The 21,721-nt window shown below is 39.3% G+C and overlaps 1 protein-coding gene across 1 annotated transcript in view; it reads right to left on the reverse strand.

The window, feature by feature from the left end:
• b3glcta (beta 3-glucosyltransferase a) overlaps positions 1–21,721 on the reverse strand; it is a 51,277-nt gene that overhangs the window by 13,304 nt on the left and 16,252 nt on the right. The window contains exons 3-9 of the mRNA XM_020087958.2: positions 20,342–20,381; positions 11,506–11,615; positions 6,483–6,559; positions 5,758–5,869; positions 3,604–3,740; positions 3,399–3,462; positions 2,054–2,185 (exon numbers count right to left, since the gene is read on the reverse strand). Coding sequence (XP_019943517.2) covers positions 2,054–2,185; positions 3,399–3,462; positions 3,604–3,740; positions 5,758–5,869; positions 6,483–6,559; positions 11,506–11,615; positions 20,342–20,381 — 672 coding nt within the window. The remainder of the gene's footprint in view (positions 1–2,053; positions 2,186–3,398; positions 3,463–3,603; positions 3,741–5,757; positions 5,870–6,482; positions 6,560–11,505; positions 11,616–20,341; positions 20,382–21,721) is intronic.

The raw sequence follows: 21,721 nt of genomic DNA on the forward strand, positions 1-21,721 counted from the left end.
AGGTGGAGACCGATTCAACTTCCAGGAAAAACCTCTTGAACAACACACAGAATCACAGCAGAGTGTGTGAGCACTGATGCTTTGTTGACCTCAGACCTCAAAAACCTCAAGAGCACTTAACCGCTCACTTCAAGTTTCCACCTTCATTGTTTTTATTGTTTCCTCTGTTATACTTGTTTTTGAAAATGTCTAATATGAATTTGAGCACACCTCTGTCCTGAAATATCCAGCACACACAAGTGTCGTTATTTCCCACAAAATAAAAAGGACATACTTTGCCAACACTGCCACTTTGTGGATTGCTGTCCTTTGCCTCCTTGAATCTGCCTCTCGAGGCACATGATTCTTTGTTGACACAACAGCCGAGTACACTGCTGCACTCGGTAATTTGTCTTTCGACTGTTTTGAACACTGGTCCATTACGATGCGTCGCCTTTTGTTTTGTCTGAATGGAGACTCCTCCATGAATACTTATTAAACTGCGACCTTCATGTTTCTCCACTGGCTGCAGGAGCTGTTGTCCTGCTTTCTTCTGAATGCAGTTTTATGGAGGATAGTGATTTACCAGTGAAGGAGATAAAAACTGCATGAATATAAATCAGACAGTTGAGACTGCAGCAAACGTATATGAGACTCTCCATCACATATGCACATGCAGGAGGGGAAAATATAATTTTTTTTAGATTCATTTTTTTCCCATCGGATATTGGAGGAAAGGCGGCTGGGGAGGGGGGGGGGTGCAGTCTACTCACACATGTAAACATGCAACATGATCATCTCTTATTATTGATCATTTTGTGGTAACACACAGTAATAGGCTACTAATCAATAACATCAGGTGTCATGTGGCAAAGCAAACGTTGCAATCCAACATAATGTGCAAACTGTACAATAAATGCTAGTGCATGGCTACACTCTTTCTCTACATGACAATGGATTTACTGACCTTACTCACTTCATGACCCAGATATGATGTTATTTTTTCCTCTGCCACACCCACTCACCGCCTCCCGCTCAGCACAATGAGAAAGTATGACCTTAGGACAATGCCAATTATTTCCTGCAGGAATTCTTCTAAGAAAACGCCTGCATGTCTCTGAGACATTTCTACTTTGCACATACTGAAAACATCTTTTCACTCTATAATTGGTATAGTATACTGGTATATGTTGGGTTATTTATTGAGCAGCTGACAACACTTGTGTAGTAAAGCCTCCGTTACACAATAAATGGTGTTGTTAAACTAGCCACATTTTGCTGCAACAGATAAACTAACAAGCTTATTTACAATGTACAGATATTCTTTGGCAATGTTATACTTTACTTTGAATTCATGACAAAATATGTGGGACGATTTATGTTTTTATGACGAATCCAAGAATTATGCTTATATAATGAAAATCTTATGAGCCTGTATGTGTGGCTAAGAAAACAGGTAAAGGGGATAAAGGAGATATCCTGGTTAGTCGCCAGTGTGGACATCATGAATATGCATATGTTGGATGTTCTTGGTCCAGATCTGACAAAAGGAAGAATGTGTCAGAAGACGACCTCCAAGCAGAGCGATGTAGGAACCTGTAAAACTAGTTTCAATCTTAGTTTTATACGACACTGTGTGTAGGTTGGAGATGAATAGATTTGAACAAATTCAGATCAAGTCCACCCCAAAAAGATTTTAAGCTGGAATATGATAAGAAGCAAAGGGTGGTTGCTTAGCAACCCAAGAGTATTTCTTTCTTTCTTGGGACATGATTAAATTGGATTTAGCAAAAGAAACTCAAGACTTCTGTCTTTTTAGGTTAGTGCACATGTTTTACTCAACGGTGTCTAAAAGCAATAATGTTCAAGGCTGTACAACTCTGTGAAATATTTTTGATGCTGCGACGCGGCCGAGGGCACAAAAGCCTAGAGCTGATGTTGGAGATCATCACACAACTGCCAGTGTCTGACAGAGGCATTCTCTGATTTTTTGTTGTTGTTTAATTGCATTCCTTTTCGATTTCCTGGGAATTGAGGACAATCAAACTGATCTGGAAACAGAGCAGACACTCACGCACAGTGGAGGCTCGCTGATCAGAGTGGTGGCACAGTGCCGGGCCTGAGGAGAGTCCCACGGCTCAGTGCACAGCTCAGGAACAGCAGTGAGAAGTGGACCCTTCCCATTCTCCCAGATATACAGAGCAACCTGTAATAGCACAGATGGATCTTGTTAAGTTCTTAGGCTAGGGATAAAATGATTTTTATTAAAAACTCTGCAGAAAAGGTGTGGGATATACTGTATTTTCTGTTGTCTTTTATCGTAAAATTCTACTCTTAAAACAAAACTCCAGCCAGAAAGCATATTTAATATTTAGGATGACTATAAAATAACAAAGGGAACGGCAGATAGGGAGAGATGGAGAGCTGGTCAATAAAACTGTGAGATAATTTTTCATATTATTCAATGGGAAGAGAGGCTTTACAGTAAAATAATCTGTAATGAGGATGGTACAATCAGCGCTGTCTGACTATTAGCAACTATCTCAAAGGATCAGAAACTGTAAAAGTGACTTTCAGTCTGGAGCTTATCTGCTGACACTGAACTGGCCTGACACCGAGGATTCATGCAGTGTTGGTTTTACAGGCTGACTGACATGGGTTTTTAGGGGCTTATGCTGATACTGACATCAGGGAGCAGAAAAGTGTAATTCAGGCTTATTTTACAGTTTTAAGAAAGTTTATCATGAATAAAAATAAAACCCAGATACAAACCAAATATATGGAGCTTGAAGTCAGAAAATAAACATCTTTTATGCAAAATGTAAAAATAAAGCACATCAGCACATATCAACAAACATACACCAAAACCGTTCTGTCTGTGAAAGGCAGTCGGCTCTTGTCTGTTTATAGTTCTGCAAATTAATGATCCTATGAAATCAGTTTTTAAAGGCACATACATCTGCAAAATCAAATGAATTGAATAAATCAAATGTTCTTAATTCAAATCAAAGTTGCACTGAAGCATCACATTGCATTTTTTTAAAATATACAGCATTTAAATGACTCAATGATTGAACTCATGCGATCTCTAACTGAACGGCCTTTTTCAGACTGAGCCTGATAAGTCCTGATGCTGTGTTTACTCAATGAAATCCCTAGATGCCTCCCCGACTGAATTTCAGTGATAAAAATAAGAACCCCAATGCTGCACCATGACAATTCTCCGAAGTAATGAGATTTCACTTCAAGGTTAGATGGATTTCATGCTTCGCTCTTTTTGTGCAAATAATTTAGGCTGGCTTTGGTTTGAATGTGAGGAACAAGAAAATTGTTACAAAATGGCAGAAAACCAGGAGCTTCATCATCATTTTCCTGACAAAAGAAGTGAAGGTCCTCGTGTGACTGGCATATAATCTTACCTCATGTTTCAGATCAATGGTGAAGTCAGATTTAAGGGGCTCCGCCCTCACTTTGTTTGCAAGCCTTTAAAAAACAAACCATAGAAGATTGTTCTTTGGAATATGCAGTTGGATACAATTATAATGAGACAATATGAAGTTGAATGAGCAAAACAAAATGGACAACTTAGTTTTATAGACAAAATAATTTACTGTACATACTCACCTTACAACTAAGGGGATGCTTAAGGCCCAAGCAGCAGCAAAGTCTGGATATTTGAAGACGGAGGGATTCTCTGCAAAGGCATAGTGATGGATGATGGTGGACTCCTGGTCGTGGAGGGGCTTACCAAGAAACCACTCCTGACAAATTAGACAGACATACCTCAATATGTCAAAGGGGTGAATAACATAATTGGTGAACTTTCATTGAAAAGGAAATGTGGGACCCTGGTCTAATTTGAGAATTTTCACACTACAATTGCCAGAAAGTCTTTGAAATGAGTAGGTTTGTTACAGGCTGTGAAAATAATGAGAATTCTTGATGGAACAAAGTTCAAAGCTGACAGATATTGTAGCCACAAAAGGCTCCCATTGTTATTCTTGACAGATCTAAAGTAAAAGTCATCTAATATTTAGAGAAAATGCTCCAGAAATCAAACTAGGGTTAGTTGATATGAATAGTTTGAGTTTTTTTTAACGATATATGTCTCGTCTTTGGTGGAGTTAGATCCAAAAATGATCAAAAACTCCTTTCGAGCAGTTAATTATAATGGAAGAACAATTGACTTAGGTGTACCTAAAAAATTGTCCACTGAGTGTAAATATTTGTACCAATGATTAATGTTGTGTTTGTTTACTGCTGTTTAATCCATATGCCAAAGTATCATAGAAACACCACTGAATCCACATATCACAAATCTATCACATGTGCTACTTTGTGTGCTTCCTGAGCATTTTCTCTGGACCGGTAATCACAAACAAGTCAGAAGGCAGAAATCCCACAGTCAATTTAAAATGTTTACATAGTATTAATATTTTTTAGAAAAACAAAAGTTGCACTGAAGTGAAAAATCACTTTATACTGTAATGTGCTACTCTTCTCTTATTTCATATTTTAACGCCATTAGAAATATTGTGAAGTGCATTGTTCAGAACAGTCTATGAAAATGCCGGCAAACACCCGTCTGTCTTTATCCTCATGATAATTCAGATATTAGTAAGAAGAGAGAGAAGACTGAAAATTGCTGCCCTCTCTTGTCTCTCCGCCATTTTTCCTCCTTTCAATGCCGCGAACGCAATGCATGACGGTAAATATGCCTCTGTCAGTGACCACCGATAATAAACAATTAATGGATTATAAAGGGTTTCAAAATGTCACTAAACATTCGGACAGCAGGACAAAAGGACAAATTCACTATGTAGTGAAATACAAAGCAATTAGTGAGGGATTTCTGACACAGCCTCAGCGTCTAATTGGTGAAAGTGGCAGCTCATAATTGTGTGGAGCCTTCACTCACATCCCAAAACGAGACGTAACACACTGAGATGTGGCAACTGAGAGGAAAAGTCTTTGCATCAGGGTGTGTTGAAATGAAACAAATCATCAGGTGTTGCATCTGTTGTCACTTCTTCCTCAGAATAAGGTCACAGACAATAATAATGTGGACAAAAATGAATTCCACCTCTGATCTGGAATTGAAATGCCACGCAGGGTCTATACCAGTTGAAGATAAGATTGAAATTGGTTTCCATTAATTGCTTCGCAAAGTTTTTCTGACACAGAAAAAGAGTAAACTTCAGAATGTGCTGATAAAAAGTAGTTTTTTTTCTGTTGGCTTTTCATCATTGTGCCATTAAGATAATTTTGGGTTTTCTTTCATTTAAAAGCCAGCGCAAACTAGATGACAATTACAATGAGCAACAAAAAATGGCTAAATTGACTATTAAACCTTACAAATGTGCCAATTATTTCAGAGTTTTAAAAGGAATAAACAACCCTAATATGTTCATTTTAACTTTTACATATGACTTTCTGACTGCAGCATTTATCCAATATTTACTGTATATTTAACAGACCTCACCAACCCATACACAAGGAAAATAAAACTATGAGTGGGGAGATGGAGTTTAAATTGGGTCTGCAGTGGAGTGACATGTGTGACAGGTTACAGTGAGAGCTGGCAGGGCTCAGTGCAGCTCAGCAGCTGCAGAAGGGCTGGAGTCGACCTGATACTCTATCTCTTAATTGACCTGATGATCGGCGAAGTTGGAGCATGACAACAGGAAGCTCTGGTCTCACTGATGGGTTTAGCAGAAAGAGACGGAGCGGCAAAGAGACCCGGTGATTAAGGTTTGGAGAAAAAAAGTGCACACTTACTTTATTCTTGTCAAATTTCGCCAGGACTTGAACGAGCGTCGTCATCCTCACATCGGTTTCCTCCTCAAGAAATACAATCCAGGATGAGTTTTTCCCGAAGGATTGCGATAAGCTGACGACACACAGGAAAGAAAAGCCTCATTAAAACAAGAGTTAAACATTAAAAGAAGAATAAATTGAACTTTGCTTTGTGCACACAAACTCTACAAAAGCCTGCCTTTTCATTTCAGTCCAGTCTGGGGAACTATCTGTCTGAGTCACTCAGATAAAAGCAGCAAAGGAGTTTTCTCTACAGGGCAGGAGGACAAAAAGCATCACAAACACACAGACGTCTTTAAAGGAGACGGCTCTGCAATGTTTTGTTTTTTTGATAATTTGGGTCCTTGATGCTTATAATAGGAAAAGAAACATGTTATTTCTTAATTGCCCTGAACAATTATTGGACACGTTGGATTTTTGAGAGAGGCCTGGGCATGAAGACAACTGGATAACGTCAGTAATTGGTTTATTGTCACAGTTATAAGCACAATAGGAAAACATTTATCAGAACATAAAGCAATCAATCTCAGTTATTCGAGCAATTTGTAACCTCATGGTACACAAAATGTTCCCGGAACCTGCACTTGATATTCAAAATTTAAACGGTCGCATGACACAATATTTCTGACATTCCTTTTTTTTTAACCACATGCTCATTCAAATCCTGACAGTTGAGGGATACTTACTAAGGCAGCAGAGGAAGGATACTCCAGTCACCCTCATTTGCTGATAAACTGTGAAGAAACAAAACCACCGGCGGTTTCTGAGAGGAAAAAAAAAGAGAGATCATTCTCAGGGACTGTACAAGAGCTGCACAAAGCTAAAGACAATTAAAGCAGGTTTTCTGCAGCAAAGGACCCGAGGGTGAAGTTGGTGCAGGGAGAGAAACTCCGGTAACTAGAGGGTCAATGGTTTGATCAATACTAATGAACCAGAATACCAGACTGGCCCAGTCTCTCTGGTACAATAAACGTCACACACATACTAGTGTTTTGCATGTTTTAGTCCATTTACTGCAGATATTTTATAATAGAGTTAACCATTGTCCTATCCAGGTGTGTTTTCTATTTCTGAATATATTTTTCCACTACTCTGCAGACTACTAGTTTTCTATTTATGTATCTGAGATATACAAATTTCCCAGCAGATTCCTGAAGCTTAAGGGTAATATATCCCTGTGAATATTAAGTCTTAATCATAATTAAATGTAAAAATATATGCACTGTCTGATGTCACAACAATACAGAGTAACTTTGATGCACTGGCGGGATGCACACAAGCTGTTCAATTAAAGAGACGGCGACTTTCTGTTTGGATGCTGTTGTGCCAGACACTTTTTTTTTATGGGGTCAAGTTGTTATCGAGCTCATAGTCTGCCTTTACTGCCTTACTTGGTTTTTTTTCTAGAGTTTTCCATGTGACAGGTTGACAGAAGGTAAAATGTACAACAATGCCAGTGTTATCCGTAAGGAGATGTGTGAATATATTGCTGTCAGGGAGTGTCTGCTCCTGCCTGCCATTACACTAATAAACAAACTTTGGTAACACAGAAAATCAAAAAAGAGCACACAGTCACTTCCACATGAGAACAATCTGTTTCAGCAAAATTTTCAGTCGAGAGGATGGAGAGTGGAAGGTGTGTGAGGATCGTGTGAGAGTTTCACACTGTGAGGAAAACAAAGCAGCCGAGCGTAAGCCCCTGTGGTTTATTACAGCACGGTCCACTCATCATGCAGAAAGTCAGGCTCCTCTGAGCTGCTCTAACGCCAGCCCAGTTTGATTTAGGCGACGAGTCTGACACTGTTTACACCTCAGCTAATAAACACTGCAAGTCAGCCGGGCAGCATTTCTTTTAGCTCTCATCTAATGTGACTTTAATCTGAAAGCTAATGGCACAATAACACCTATGTTTTATTAAACTGCTCCCAGCTTGATATTCACATCACAGCTATTACATGAAAAATAATAACTTGGAGAGAGGGTAATACAAAAGAAGGATAGTCATCAGATAATAACACAATCTCAAAAACAGCTTTTGCTTCAAAAAGCAATAAAAGATATTCAAGAAGGAGAAGAAACTGATCCTCTCTTGGCAACAAGATGTGCAAAGTGCAGATGGTAATTGTTTCGACATGCATGCAACAAACAGGACACCGATTGCTTGGTGACTTGGGAGAAGATGGGGGTCACCGAGACCAAGGACAAGGAGCTTTTACCAAAGATGGGGCTAGAGGGGGGAGCCACCAGTCAAAATTACTCCAGACATGAGCTGCAGTCATATTTGCATTTATGATCAATGAAGAACTCATCTGCAAGTGAAGAACACAACGTCACCCTAGAGGTTTTCATAACAGCAGCTCTGCAAAAGCAATTGTTACGATAATACATGTGATGCATGAGAAACGCTGGAAACCATAGTGTATTGCACTCGTGCTGTGAAAGGTTTCAGAGTTTAATCTCATTCTGTTGTACTTGTGCGTCTCAGTGGACAAGAGCATTGGCTAAATGACAAAAATACTATATAAGTGTAATGTGAATTCCTCCCAGAAGGCAGAAATGTCAGAAGGCAGGAACATGGGCTGTGAGCTGCCACATTGAATACACAAGTTCCTGTCTCTGGGTATCACAAATCCATCTACAGGCAGACGAGGGGGAAAAAAAGGACATATCAGCTGGGGGTGAAAAAGGCTCTGCAACAGAATTACTGATCATACGTGCATTTCCTGTTTTGGAGGCTCACTGATCAGGCCATTTATTGTCAAGTTATCAGTGATATTGTCCTGAAATTTTTATGTTGTGCCACTAAGTCAGCCTTTAGTCTTTAAAGAAGATGCAAACCCCATATTTATTGCTTGAAATGCTTTCGAATAGTGTAAGACAACTATACAATAACTGGATGATGACAGTTTCTCAAAAGCCTGAATAGTCTTTTGTGAGTAAAACTTCAAATCAGAGGTTATTTTAGTTCTCAAACCTGATCAAGATATTCTCAGATGTTTCATGGCACTGTGCATGTGCTTTGTAAAATAAATAAAAAAACACACTGTACATGAGACATGTTGAACAGCGGCAAACGGAGAAAGTCTATTGTTATTGAGGCTTTGATCTTTTTCCTTCAGAATCCCAGGAACACCCTCTAAGAGTATTAAATGGCAGAAATAAGCTCCTGCCTCCGAGGTGGGACTGAAGTGGATGGCTGGTTGTAACTCATGTGCGGATAAAGAAGCCGGGGGTGGTAGTACACAAGATAAATGGGAAAGTTGCAATTTCATCACTACACTCTGAGGGAACTTAAGTAATCAGGATTTCTTTTTTTATTTTGTTCTATTTTCTTGCATTTAACTGTGTGAAATCCAGGATGAACAGAATGTCATAAACTATAGTAGAAGCTGCCGCCTGCAGGGGATGGTAAAAACTGGCTATGGCTAAGATGCACCGGTATTTCTCCTGGAGTTCACAATGGCCAATCTCACTATGAAAGGCAGGTCTCTTGTTAAGGAGTGTGTGAAATATTTGTCCAAACAAATTAGACAATGGCAGGCTGCCTCATTCTAGTTAAACAATAGGAAACATTGCTCTATTGTGTTTCTTAGAACCAGCAGACCATAATGAAAAGTATGGTTAAGTCCTAAAAATGAAAAACTGTGAATATGAAATGCTAGAATTAGAGGCTGCAATGCAAAACATATATTTGAATGTGCAATACAAAATGTAACCACCCACACACATAAGAATATTGGAAAGAGAAGATTACCTTTTAATATATGATGTTATTTAGTAGTTTTCTTTTTTAGCTGTAGCTAAAATTACCATTCATACAGATCCAATTGAAATCTTTTTTATTTATACTACTATTTTCTCAAATTTAGGAGGACACCTAGAACTTGGTGTAAGTACAGCAAACACTCTCTAACTGTTTTCCAGGTACACCATGAGGTAAAGGTATTTTCACTCTGATTCTCTGTGGATAACTTATCTAGAGCAGGAGTCTGGTCTTAAATCTTTTTCAAAAGCTGTCAAACCTTTACTGCCACCTCTTTGAGAAGTTGCTGATTAAAATTCTCCTTGGCCTTAGTTTGTGTAATCGCATGCAACAGATAATAAAATGCCAGACATCTTTGAGATCATAAATGCAAACACAACATGATGTGGTATTCATAAAGTCTGTCTCATCTTATAAAATTTGATGTCCATTAGCGTAACCTAGATGCTTTCATGACAGATCTTATCTTGTGGCACAAATTGATGCCACTACTCATTACATGAAACATGAAATAATCTTTTCCATTGGGAATAACCAGAAACTCTGTCTGTGTCCCCAATTTATCAGATTTGAACAAGAATCATAAAATCTGGACATCAGTTGTTGCATTCGTTCTTATAACACTGTGTACTAGCATAGGAAGGGTGAGGGTGTGTGTGTGTGTGTGTGTGTGTGTGTGTGTGTGTGTGTGTGTGTGAGTGAGTGTGTACAAAGACACATGGATGGATTTTCATCAAACTTGGTGAGAATATTACTTGGGTACTTGGTTAGAGTATCTCCAGATTATTAACTGTTGGAGCTGATTGTTCTGTTGCAGACAACTAGGACAAATAAAACATCAACAGGGTGACAAGTCATTTCCCAAGAGTTAAATGTTGAGCCAAATTTAACATTTTGAGATTATCAATACCTTTAAACCACAGTAAAAGTCACTACGAATACTTATATATTTGTCTCAGTCAGTTTGGTACAGTCAATCAATAATGTAGAGAAAGGTGCCTGAAGTCCAGCAGTGGAAGAGACAACAACTGTGCAATATAACGTTTCTGACAACACAACTCTGCAGACACACAAACCTACTTCGCAGATCTACATTACTGTCATGATTAACATGAGCAGAGCAGTCCCTTCATATGATTTACTCTAATACTGTCATTAGCGATGCTGCATTCACTATTTAACCAAGCAAAATATGCAGTAACTAATGTACTAAACCACATTTCATCTGGCTCCGAACTGATTTAATGAACAGAAGCAAATGCACATGTGACAATGTTATTAGTAAAATTTCAATAAGCACATGAAATGCTGAGTTTATTTTTATTCCTTGGAGAAAGTATACAGTTTCTTTTCCTCAAGCTTTTTTTGGATATTGAAAATTATAATATTCATTAGGATGAACACATGTCTTTGGATGTTCATCACTTCCTATTAAAAATGTAACAAAAAGTGGCCAGAAATGGAAAATTGACTTGTCTAGTGGAGCGACACATCCCTAAACATCAAAGCCGGACAAATGTCTGGATTTCCTAAATCCATAAAATTATACGTGAGTACATGATTTGATGTCGCAACGAGCTGAGAATGCTGCATATTTTAAACTGCACTTTTCGACTTGAATGTCCTTAAATTCAATCTGGAGGGTACCATGAATAATTATTCATACCATCATTCAATATTTAAAATGATGAGTACTCGGTAATAGTTTAAAACTTGGCAAAGCTCCTTGTAGTGAAATCATGCCACGCGTCTCCCTAATGAATTTTCACATAAAAAAATGTAAAATATTGTAATAACTTTTAAAAAATGGGTTCTATCACAGTTTTGCTATGATGATTGTTAAATAAATATATTAACCTATATATTACTAAAATATAAGTGATCTTTCATGTGTTCAAATAAAAGCAGTGTGTGTTGTTGTGAGTGAAAGATGAGTGAAATCTTACCTCTGTGAGACTGTGCGCCTGCTTGAGTAAATCGTCTCTCCGTCTCTCTGCCTGTCGCACGTGGAAGTAGTTGCTCTGACTCTGGATGATGAAAACTATCTCCCGCAGGTCTAGAAGAACACAAAGGATGGAGATGAGAGACTTCTCCCACACTGTGAAAAAGGATCATGCCAATCGATGACCTTCTGAGAGCAAGACAAGATAAGAGCCAAGGTCTCAATAACCGCAGTGACTTTTGCTAATCTCCATTACTGGTCTGGTGATAATAACCAGCACATCAAGAGCTTAATTGGCTTGGGGAGAGAGTGTAAATGTCACAATGCAGATTTTGTTACCTAATAAACGATCGGCAGTCAGGGGAGTCCTCCTCCGAGGTGCCGGAACACCCGATGTGGCACAGCTGCCCACATCTAGCTGAGCGACACAACTGCACCATCAGTTACACTCTGCATTCTTACTGCATGTTAAGGCCAAGGTTAAGGCCAGCTCAATAATGTTTGTTGAAAAACTGCCGCCACAATGCTCATGACATGTTTAGATACTGTCTTTGCTGGCTGCAAGCTGTAGTTCATCTCCATGTGAAATCCATTTACAGGGCAGTAATAGTGACACAGCTCAGTGAAGAATGACATTGGCTCACAAAAAGTCCACATAAACCCCATGGTTCTCACGGCCACTACAATCACAAATCTGCCATTTTGTCTTTAGCTTTGTACAATTACAGTTGACAATCCTAAATCCTGGAAGCTGTCCCTCACATCAAAATAAAGTCCGGGGTCCGGACTTTCTCTAGAGATTGAGTTTCACAAATTAACAACAAAGCAAGAGATTCTCAGCTCAGAAGTGTTTGCAACAATCTCTGTAATAATAATAATAATAATAATAACTTAGATTTATACATTATTTTATACACATTTCAGGACACCCAAGGACACTTCAATAGAAAAAGCCAACAGACAAAGACAACCAAAAATTAGCAGGCAAAAGCCTGCAAGAACAAGTGCCTCTTCAGCATAGATTTGTAACAGTCCAGTCTGTACTGTTTAGATGAGGGGATGTGCAGCAGGCAGGAGGCAGGAAGTATCATATGACCTTGGAAATCATGTGTTTCAGTTTACATCAAGTCCAGTGTTGGTCCTTACTACCGAAAGCTCTCTAGATATCTTCGGTGGTGTCTTCTACATGTTAGAAACCGCGTTTTCATCCTGAGATCTTTGTTTTCCTTTCGTTTCCTTTTGTTACATTTTTACATCTGTCGCATGCTAGAAATGTCATCGACACACCCATTCGCTGGCAGTGAATCCTGCGGAGGATGTCCAGCTGTGTTCTCTCATCAGCTCCTATGGACGGACCTTTTATTAGGTATCCAGGCGGAGAAATTACGGATGCTCTAATGCTGACATTTGCGTTCACATATACAGTCTGGAGAATGATCTTTGGAGTTCAGTGCATGTCTGAAATCAGCTTATGACAGGCAGCTCACCCCCCCCTTAATGAGATATGAAGGCCTGCTCATGTACACTCTCCTCTTAATTAGAGCTGAAACAAACCTAACAGGCTCTGTGCCAGACAACTCTTCAGCTTGAAACATTTTAATTAGATACCTAACTAGTTGTAGAGAAAATAGTAGGCATGCCACAACATAATTTATGATTTCCAGAAGGAATTTTTGTAATGAAGCTTTGCAAAATTAGCTGACTAAGAGTATTTTAGTATTTCAAAACATAAATAAGTCACAGCCACTGCTGACAGGTCTATAATCTTCCCTTTGGAGTAGTAGTGCAAAAGCAATACGAGGAAAGAGGGGAAGGGCGGGTGCTGACAATTGCAGGATTAGATGAATTGCCTCCTCCTCAATTACACCACTTGAACTTATTCCCTTCCTGGGTTCAGATATTAGCGCCGGGGTCAGGGGTAGACATTGTGTCAGAGTACAGTATCGGTGTCACATCTTTTAATTAAGTGTCTGGCGGGTGTGTTGCTGCTAAGCTCTGCTCATAACAATGATGCCATTGATCTTGCAGCGATGGTGAGGGGATGGATTTGCTTGCTAAATCTCCTGCAGATCTAACCTCCACCTTGAGCAGAGCTTAGTGACTGAATGCCACTACACCACCTCTAAATGTCCTTCTGCTGAGTCTGCAGAACCAGCGTCTGCTGCACGTGTGTGTGCATTCGGTTTCACATAAAGCAGCGCATTTTTAAGCCCTCGGTGAAGCCTGATACTACACAGTGCAGCAATAATAGCAGCTGCATGTGACGAATGGGAAAATCAGATAAGCAGTTTGCCAATCCCTCATTGTGCAGATAATGCGTACCCTTATGTCACAGCAAAGGAGAATGAGGGGTAAAAGAAGAAACTAATTAAGACTGAATTCACTGGCCTTGGCTCCACACTAATGGGTTTCGATTAATCATCAAACAACTGGGAGAAGAGGGGAAAGGAAAATCCTGTTATTGTGCCCTTCTTCCCTCACCTGCATCATTTCTGTGTCCTTCTGCTTTCAGATAAAAACCACTTCGGTGCACTCCCTCAGCGCTCATGGTGGACAGAAGTGTACAATCAATACATTTACCTGTATTTAATTACACAACAAAGATTTAGAACAATGTCGTAGGTGCCAACAATGTCACATAGAACATTTTACTGGCTATCGGTGAGATTATGTGATGATCGCTCCAGGCTGGGGGGAATATAAATTGATCTAGAAAAGGCAAGGAGATAGATCTTTATTGCAGCGGCATTGTGAGTGCCCGCTTGCTGGGAGGTATTATGGTGTATGTGCCCTGGATGGCTGGCGGGTTGTTATATCCTCAGAGCAATTAAAGGATTTTCAGATAGAGCCGGGTTTTTTTCCTCATCAATATGCAGAATATAATATATAGTGCCCTGACATTTCCTCCACCTCAATCTTCAAGTTCATTTGTTGTTCATCAAAAATAAATGCATGGATAGCTATTAATTTTGGTACAGACCTTAACACGCCCCTTCTGCATGAATTGTGACTGCATTCATTGGCAAATTTCAATTTGTCCAACACTTTGGTTTATGGCTAAACAAGGAACGACAGTGATTGAAGGTGCCTGGGGAGATGAAGCTAAAGCCATGGTCACCACAGTTACAGATGACTTTGTTTTGCCAGGCCGAGTCTAGTCCTCCTCGTTTATCTCCCCTCGCTTCCCTTTAGTATTCCATAGAGGCCACTCCATAAAAAAAAAAGACTGTATCAGCCCTGAAATATATTGGCTGAAACGAGACACAGGAGAGCTCTGCCTCCCGCTCTCTGATCTGATGCTTCTCTCAGTGCATGGAGCTGCTCTTTAAGGGGCCATCACCACCTGGTCTCCGGCAAACTGCGAATGTTGTGTGCACTCTCTCCATCGCGTCCCTGTATACGAGCAGACGTAGGATCAGACTGAAAATGCCTTCGCAATATTAGGTGTGTTTCTGCATTGAAGAGGGTGTAGTAAATATCTGCACACGAGTGTGGATCATGTGCTCTCGTTGTGGCCTGGCCCTGCAGCGTTGGCGCCTCGTTGACACAAATCAATTGTGACACTTCCTCAGAGCAGAATAGCAGACGTTGCCAAGTGGCAGTAAGGCACCGAACTCTAGGCTCTCCTGAAATTCTGTGATCTCCATCAGTGTTACAGAGCAGGTACTTGTAGTCACCAGAAGTGCTGGAGTATCTCAATCCGCACTTTTACAGAAATATATGGTGAGGTAACCAATAATATGTGGCTGAATTTAGAGAGGAGGGTTTTTAAATCTAGTTGAAAATTTAGAGAGAAAAACAATGGAAAGCAAATCAATAGTGCAATTTCAATGACATATCTGCAGAACTCTACAGGGATGAGGTTCTGCGACTGGGGCCATGGAGCTTTGCTGGGAACAATGAAACCATCATGACAGATCCAGAGCTTTTCAATGCCAGCACATATTCAGAGATGAGAGAGGATGTCAATAGCTCATTTCCATTTAGTCAGCAGGCCTGACTCCCCATCCAGTGGCTGATTGCACTGGTGTAAAACCTGCTACACTCCACTGACTCACATCATTGGACTCCCCAAGACAAGATGGCTCAGAATCAGCCTTTCACTAAGAATTCCCCTCCAACTGTCTGCTTCCTCGCGTCCAAAGCAGTGCATCCGAGAGACATATGCATGGAGAGAATATGGATGCACTTTCCTGACCAAACTAACCATGACCGCCACACTAGACAGCTCCAGGATTTAATAGCCTATCCACAGACATCTGGTGATATTCAATCCAGGATCCCAAATTCAATATAGCCAACTTTTTAGGCGGTGGATAGTTGGATTTAGCCATAAAATATAATTTACCTACCCTATAGGCAATCATCTAGTGCGACACAGGCATTTGTCATGCAGCAAGCAACGATTTTCCATCAGCCTCCTTCTCATATTAATACAGACTTATAATTGCTTTGCACAGGATCAATAGAGAACACGGTGTATTTAACTTTCATCTTACTCTTGAAAAGGTCAGTGTCATAAATATCTCAGTAAAACAGAGAGAGGAAAATAGCAGACAGGAAGGGAGGGAAATGAGGAAGGAAACCAGTAGAGAGATAGGGTGTGAGGGTGTGTGTGTGTGTGTGTGTGTGAGTGTGTGAGTGTGTGAGTGTGTGAGTGTGTGTGTGTGTGTGTGTGCGCGAGCGCATGTCTTTCTATAGTTCTATGGACAAATTCTGTTTTTGCTGATAGTAAAGGGATAGGGAATGCATTGTCTCAATGAGTCTCACAGCTATAGAAAAAGCTGCTTTCATGTGTGTGTATGTGTGTGTTTTACTTCTTTTACTCCAAAATTAGCAAATGTACGCTCCTGGGAAAACCTGCAACAAAAAAGTGATTGATTCATTTCCCATTGCCAGTGAAGGAGTTTGCCTTTGTGATTCCTTTACCTGGTGCGTCATGTTCGATGTCACTAACACACCAACAACTGAGGGGGTCTGTACCTTGCTGTACTGACAAATTAGCACATTCATCCAGATGTCACGTTCCCATCGCTGCCGATTGGAGCCAATTAATACCTGTGTCTCCTGCAGAGTCCTTTGACATGGGAAAGAATAATTTAATCCATTCTCATTGCAGACAAAAGCCAGTAACTGGGTGTGCATTTTCAGACCAGTGAAAAAGTGTCATAAAACACACACTCAAAACTAGAATGACACTCAGTAGAGTGCATACCTCCACCAAAGCCAATCAATCGATTGTCTGGATCTTAGTAAAGAAGAAAGGAAAAAAAGTCCTCCCACCTACATGATTCAATCCTGCTAACAAATACACCAACAAATAACAGACGCGTGTGAACATAACCTCAGTGGTGGAGGTAACAATCACACGGCAGAAAAACGTGAAGGTCCGAGAAAAAAGGCTCTTCAACCTGTGATAATCACACTAATTAGAGGCTCTCTGGAGTTCAGGGCTCCATGTACAACTGTGCTGAAGACTAATGAGAGCTGAACCTAACCCTTAAACCTCACTTGGCATCAATTATTCAGGAAGAGGAAATAATTAATGCTAAACCAATCCCAGGTTGTACTTACGAAACCCATTCAATGCCAATACTAGTATTTAAAAACTGGTGTGACACCACTTGGAAATTAATTAGAATTTCACAACATAGTATGCAATATAGTAGTATGTTATATTTATATATATATTGATAAAAAAAAGCGTGAATTGTGACCATTTTAAAAAGATGAATGTGTAGAGTTGTTTGAATTTACAAAATAAAAGTCTTTGGCCATGTTCAAAATAAAAAAGAAAGAGAGGCAGAGACAAGAGGATTTAGTGACAGGAAAGCAGCCAGGAAAAGTAAATACTCTGCGTGTGTTAGATGTTAAACAAGCAGAGTTCAGCCAACATCTTGTGACACCGTACTCTGTTGAAGATACAATACACAGTCCTGATGAAGCTGACTGTGGAGGAGAAGGTAGCTCTGCTTTCTTCGGCTTTATTATGAGATTTACACATCTGGCACACATTCTCTGCTCCACAGCAGAAACATTTACTGTTTGTGGCACAGAGTTGGCCTCAACTATCAAACACTTTATATTCAAAACAAAAACTCCACCTTTCAAACTGCTTTTGGCAAAGTACCTTGCATCTGCTGGAACACTTTCCCTCCTCGGACAAAGATCAAAACCTATAGGTCATTTATTGTCCTCCAACATCACAAGCAAACATCTGGCTTGGTGCTGTTCCCGTAAAATCAAAGAGCAAGTTTGAAACCATATTTGCAGCATATTCAACATTCAAACTATAAAACACAGATACTGGTCATGACTAAGAAAAGAGAGCAGAAGAGCAGGAAACAGTCATTTGTGCTCCATGGTAGAACCACTAAAGTATAATGCAATGCAGGCAAGCAAGGAGATCAATAAAAGACCGGACACCCTTTCATTTTGTTTCCACCTTTAGAGACAAAAAGTTCAATGTCAAATACATCATAGCGTCTCAACTCTTTTTTTGACTTCAATAGGTTTTTCTTAAAAATGAATCGTGTATCCGGGAGCACACTGGACATTTTCTGAAAGCTATTCCCCATGATGATAAAAAGTTGTTTGATTAGAAAGGTATCATTATTCATTACTGTGACTCCTCCACTGACAAGGTTAATATAAAACATAATTTGAGGCGGCTAAAGATCTTTAAAAAAATATGAATATGAATATAATATTACATTTATCGGTTTTCGTGATCCTGCAAAACTTTGTATATATCCTACAATACTAACAGATTTAGAGAAAAAAAATCTGAAATGTATGTAATATTTCTGCGTCTATACACTAATTTTGCTGGCCCACCCAAGTGCACTCGGCTGCAAATATGTATGCACACACTGTAAACCTGTTTTTCTGATTCCATTCCATTTTATAAGAATTACATAAAATGTTTATTTCTCCTGTTAACATGGAGGAGGCAGGATTTATGATCTATAGTGCAGCCAGCCACAAGGGGGCGATCAAGATGTTTTAGCTTTACTTTTATGAGCCAGTCCAGCTTCATATACAGTCTGTGGTTGTATAAATCCTCATCTTATCTTAACAGTGCAGGAACAACATTGCCATTGCCGTGTTGGATGTTTTCTCTTCCTCTGGCTCTTGGGTAGATGATGTCCTCCAGGGTTTCCCTTATCTAAAAACAATACGCGGCACAATATGGCCACAGGAGTCACACTGCTCTTTGTAGTACAGATGTGTAATAATGTACACACACATACTGTATAAATAATACCTTGTTGTATTCAGATGTAAATAGAACATTTTTCTCTTCAGATTTGGATCCCTGTGTTCCTCATGAAGAAACACTGAGTGATTACTTCCCAGAAGGTCAGCAGCTCCTTTAAAATAAACCAGCCATTCGTACCATTTGATGTCGGCTGCAACAATTGAGCTCGCAACATTTATTTTCTCATTTTGAATTCCTGCCCACAAACAATACCCTCTGCAGGTGAGCGTGGCCTTTCTTCTGTGACAAAAGGAATTACTATGGCGGTGGCAGATAGTGCAGCTCTACTTTTCAGATAGCTGTCTGTTTGTATTTCCTCGCTGGACCGAGGTGCCAAATGAGAGCATTATGAAGTTGCTTTTGTGTGCTTGTGTGTCTGGGGTGACCCAGTTGAATGAACAACAGGCAGAGGTCCAGAAAACTGGCTCCAATACTCTCAGAAGGCTTCCGAAAATCACTCTCAGATGCGGATTGTACGAGCCCTCTGAAGCCCGGAAGGCATGCATGAGATCTTTTTTTTTTTTATTTGCTCTACTTATGAAATTCTTGGTTGCTGTCAGATCGATAGAGAAGGACTATATTTATGAAAAAGTCAGGCATAACAAAAACGCCCCTGTTGCTATTTTTTTTATTACAGCAACTTTTATTTTTTAATTCAACATTACTTCAACTATTTATGAATATATGAATTGATGTGATATTTCACCCATTCCAGCGGTCTGTTGAAAAATACTCTCTTCGAATGTCAAATGACATTGATCCAAAAAAACAAACACTAGAGTGTAGTCCAACATGGTCTGTTCTATGAAACGCAGCTTTGAACATAATGAAAATATCAAACCATTTACAGAACACTGCATAACAGTCTTTGGTATTGTCCTTAAATTGCAGCTGGCAAATTACAAGGCAATTCACTAGTTTATACAGGGTTTGAGTATAGTACATATTATGTGCTCGGTAGAGGTTTCAAATAAGAAGAATTAGGTGATTCTGAGAGATTGAGAAATAAATTACATTGAAATCATTTACTTCTACTTAATAGTTGTAAAACACCATATTATTGTCAGTGGGAAAATAAGGCAGGAAAAGTCATTAGTGATAATAGAAAGACAGTTATCGTAATGTTAACTTAAAAGTTATGATAATTGTAACATACTTTGTTAACTTCATACACTCTAAAAATGCTTTTTGCATTTGTTAATATGTAAAAACACAAGATAATATATTTTCTAAATTAATCAATAAAGCATTTGGTCATAAAACATAAAATATCAAAAAATGTATGACGATTATAATAAGGTCTACAGTAAAAAAGGTATATATTTGGTTAATGATCACATAAGAGAAAAAATGGAAATATTTAGCATTTGTTTCAAAAAAGAGTGCAAAATGAATTATTAAAATGCCAATTTTTCTCTCGTTTAACAAATGAAATAATAATGTCTGCCCTATATTTCCAAAATGTAGGGAATATTTGCACTGTACTTTGCAGGCTGTATTATTATGTATTATGTATTGTACTTTTTATTGTCTTACTTTTGCAACTAATTAGAAATAAAATAGACTTTCATGGACTCACCCAGCTGGTTGTTGTGGATGACATGCATATCATCTTGGCCCTGAAAAGACAGAGAGACGTTTCAATAATTACAACATCAGAAAAGAGCTGTTCAAACACGTCTTCAAATAATGACCTACATAAATTCACTTTTTTGTTTCAACAAAAGACAGAGAATGGGCTGTGTGAGGATGCTCAGTTTCAGCTAAATACTCCATTTCCTTTTCCTAATCACTAATTAAGACTTAGTGATTCTAAATATGGAAACCTCTATGGGTTATTTGGAGAAATAATGAGCGATACCCGACATCATTAGTCCTTCCTAATTGTGTGGATTTTGTGCCTGCAGCATTTAGGCTTTGAGCATCAAGCTCAATTAAGACTTTGAACACTGTTCCACCTCCAGAGCTGTCAGCCCATGCGGCAGACCGCGGCGGGATGAGTAAATCAATCACACGCCGAGCAAACTTTGAAGAGAAGACTTTTACCTCCGTCTTTCAGAGGAAATCTCTCAGACTTGGGAGGAGGCAAGAACATGTGGGTTCTGGCTGCTTCCAGAGCTCTAGAGCACGAGTATTAATAGATAATGACAAACCGAGGACTGTTTTGATTTATGACTTCCTCTAGACTAACAATCATTTCACTGGCAAGCTGTTACAGCCTTCAGAGAGATTAACTAACGCATAAATTCACTCAGAGCTGGTATGGTGCTGTGGTTACAGACAATCACAGTAGTTTGGTGGCAGTTGTGTGAGCCGGCGTACATGTAACCTGCCAACTCAGCACATTTAGAGGACGACCAATTTTTATAATAAAGAACATCCTATTAATTTGGACAATTTCCTTTTTAACAGCTTTGTGCAACTGTTCTGACAACACATCATTTACTTTTTTTATGACATATTTTCTGCACTTCCTGTCATTTTCCTCGACTATCAAATCCTGGACAAAGTGTTTTGAGAAGCATCAAACAGGCACATTTTCAAAATGACAGTAGAAAGTTTGAACTGCACTGATGCACACAGCGATGATTCCTGCATGTGTCATGCCCCACCCTCTCTTATTTTTCCAGATGATCAGAGTTAGAGGTAAATATATGCACAGGCAGACAAGATCATATCAGGGTGATTTAATTCAGTGGGTATGAGACATCAGCTTAATTGGACTCAGTAGCATTAGTCATGCCCACAAGGTTCCTGTCTCATCTAATCGCGCACTACTCCTCGGAAATCCTTCCCTTAGCTGAGGAGAGAGAAGGAAAACATATGCATCCTGTAAACCAGGAGGATGCGACAGGTAATTCACTCATATAAAATCTTTCAAACTTGTAAATATATAGATAAAAAAACAGGTTAATATAGAGGGAAATGAGCCAAAAAAGGTTTGCAATGATTCTTAAGA

Source organism: Paralichthys olivaceus, chromosome 11 (assembly GCF_024713975.1).
Source record: "Paralichthys olivaceus isolate ysfri-2021 chromosome 11, ASM2471397v2, whole genome shotgun sequence".
Taxonomy (NCBI): domain Eukaryota; kingdom Metazoa; phylum Chordata; class Actinopteri; order Pleuronectiformes; family Paralichthyidae; genus Paralichthys; species Paralichthys olivaceus.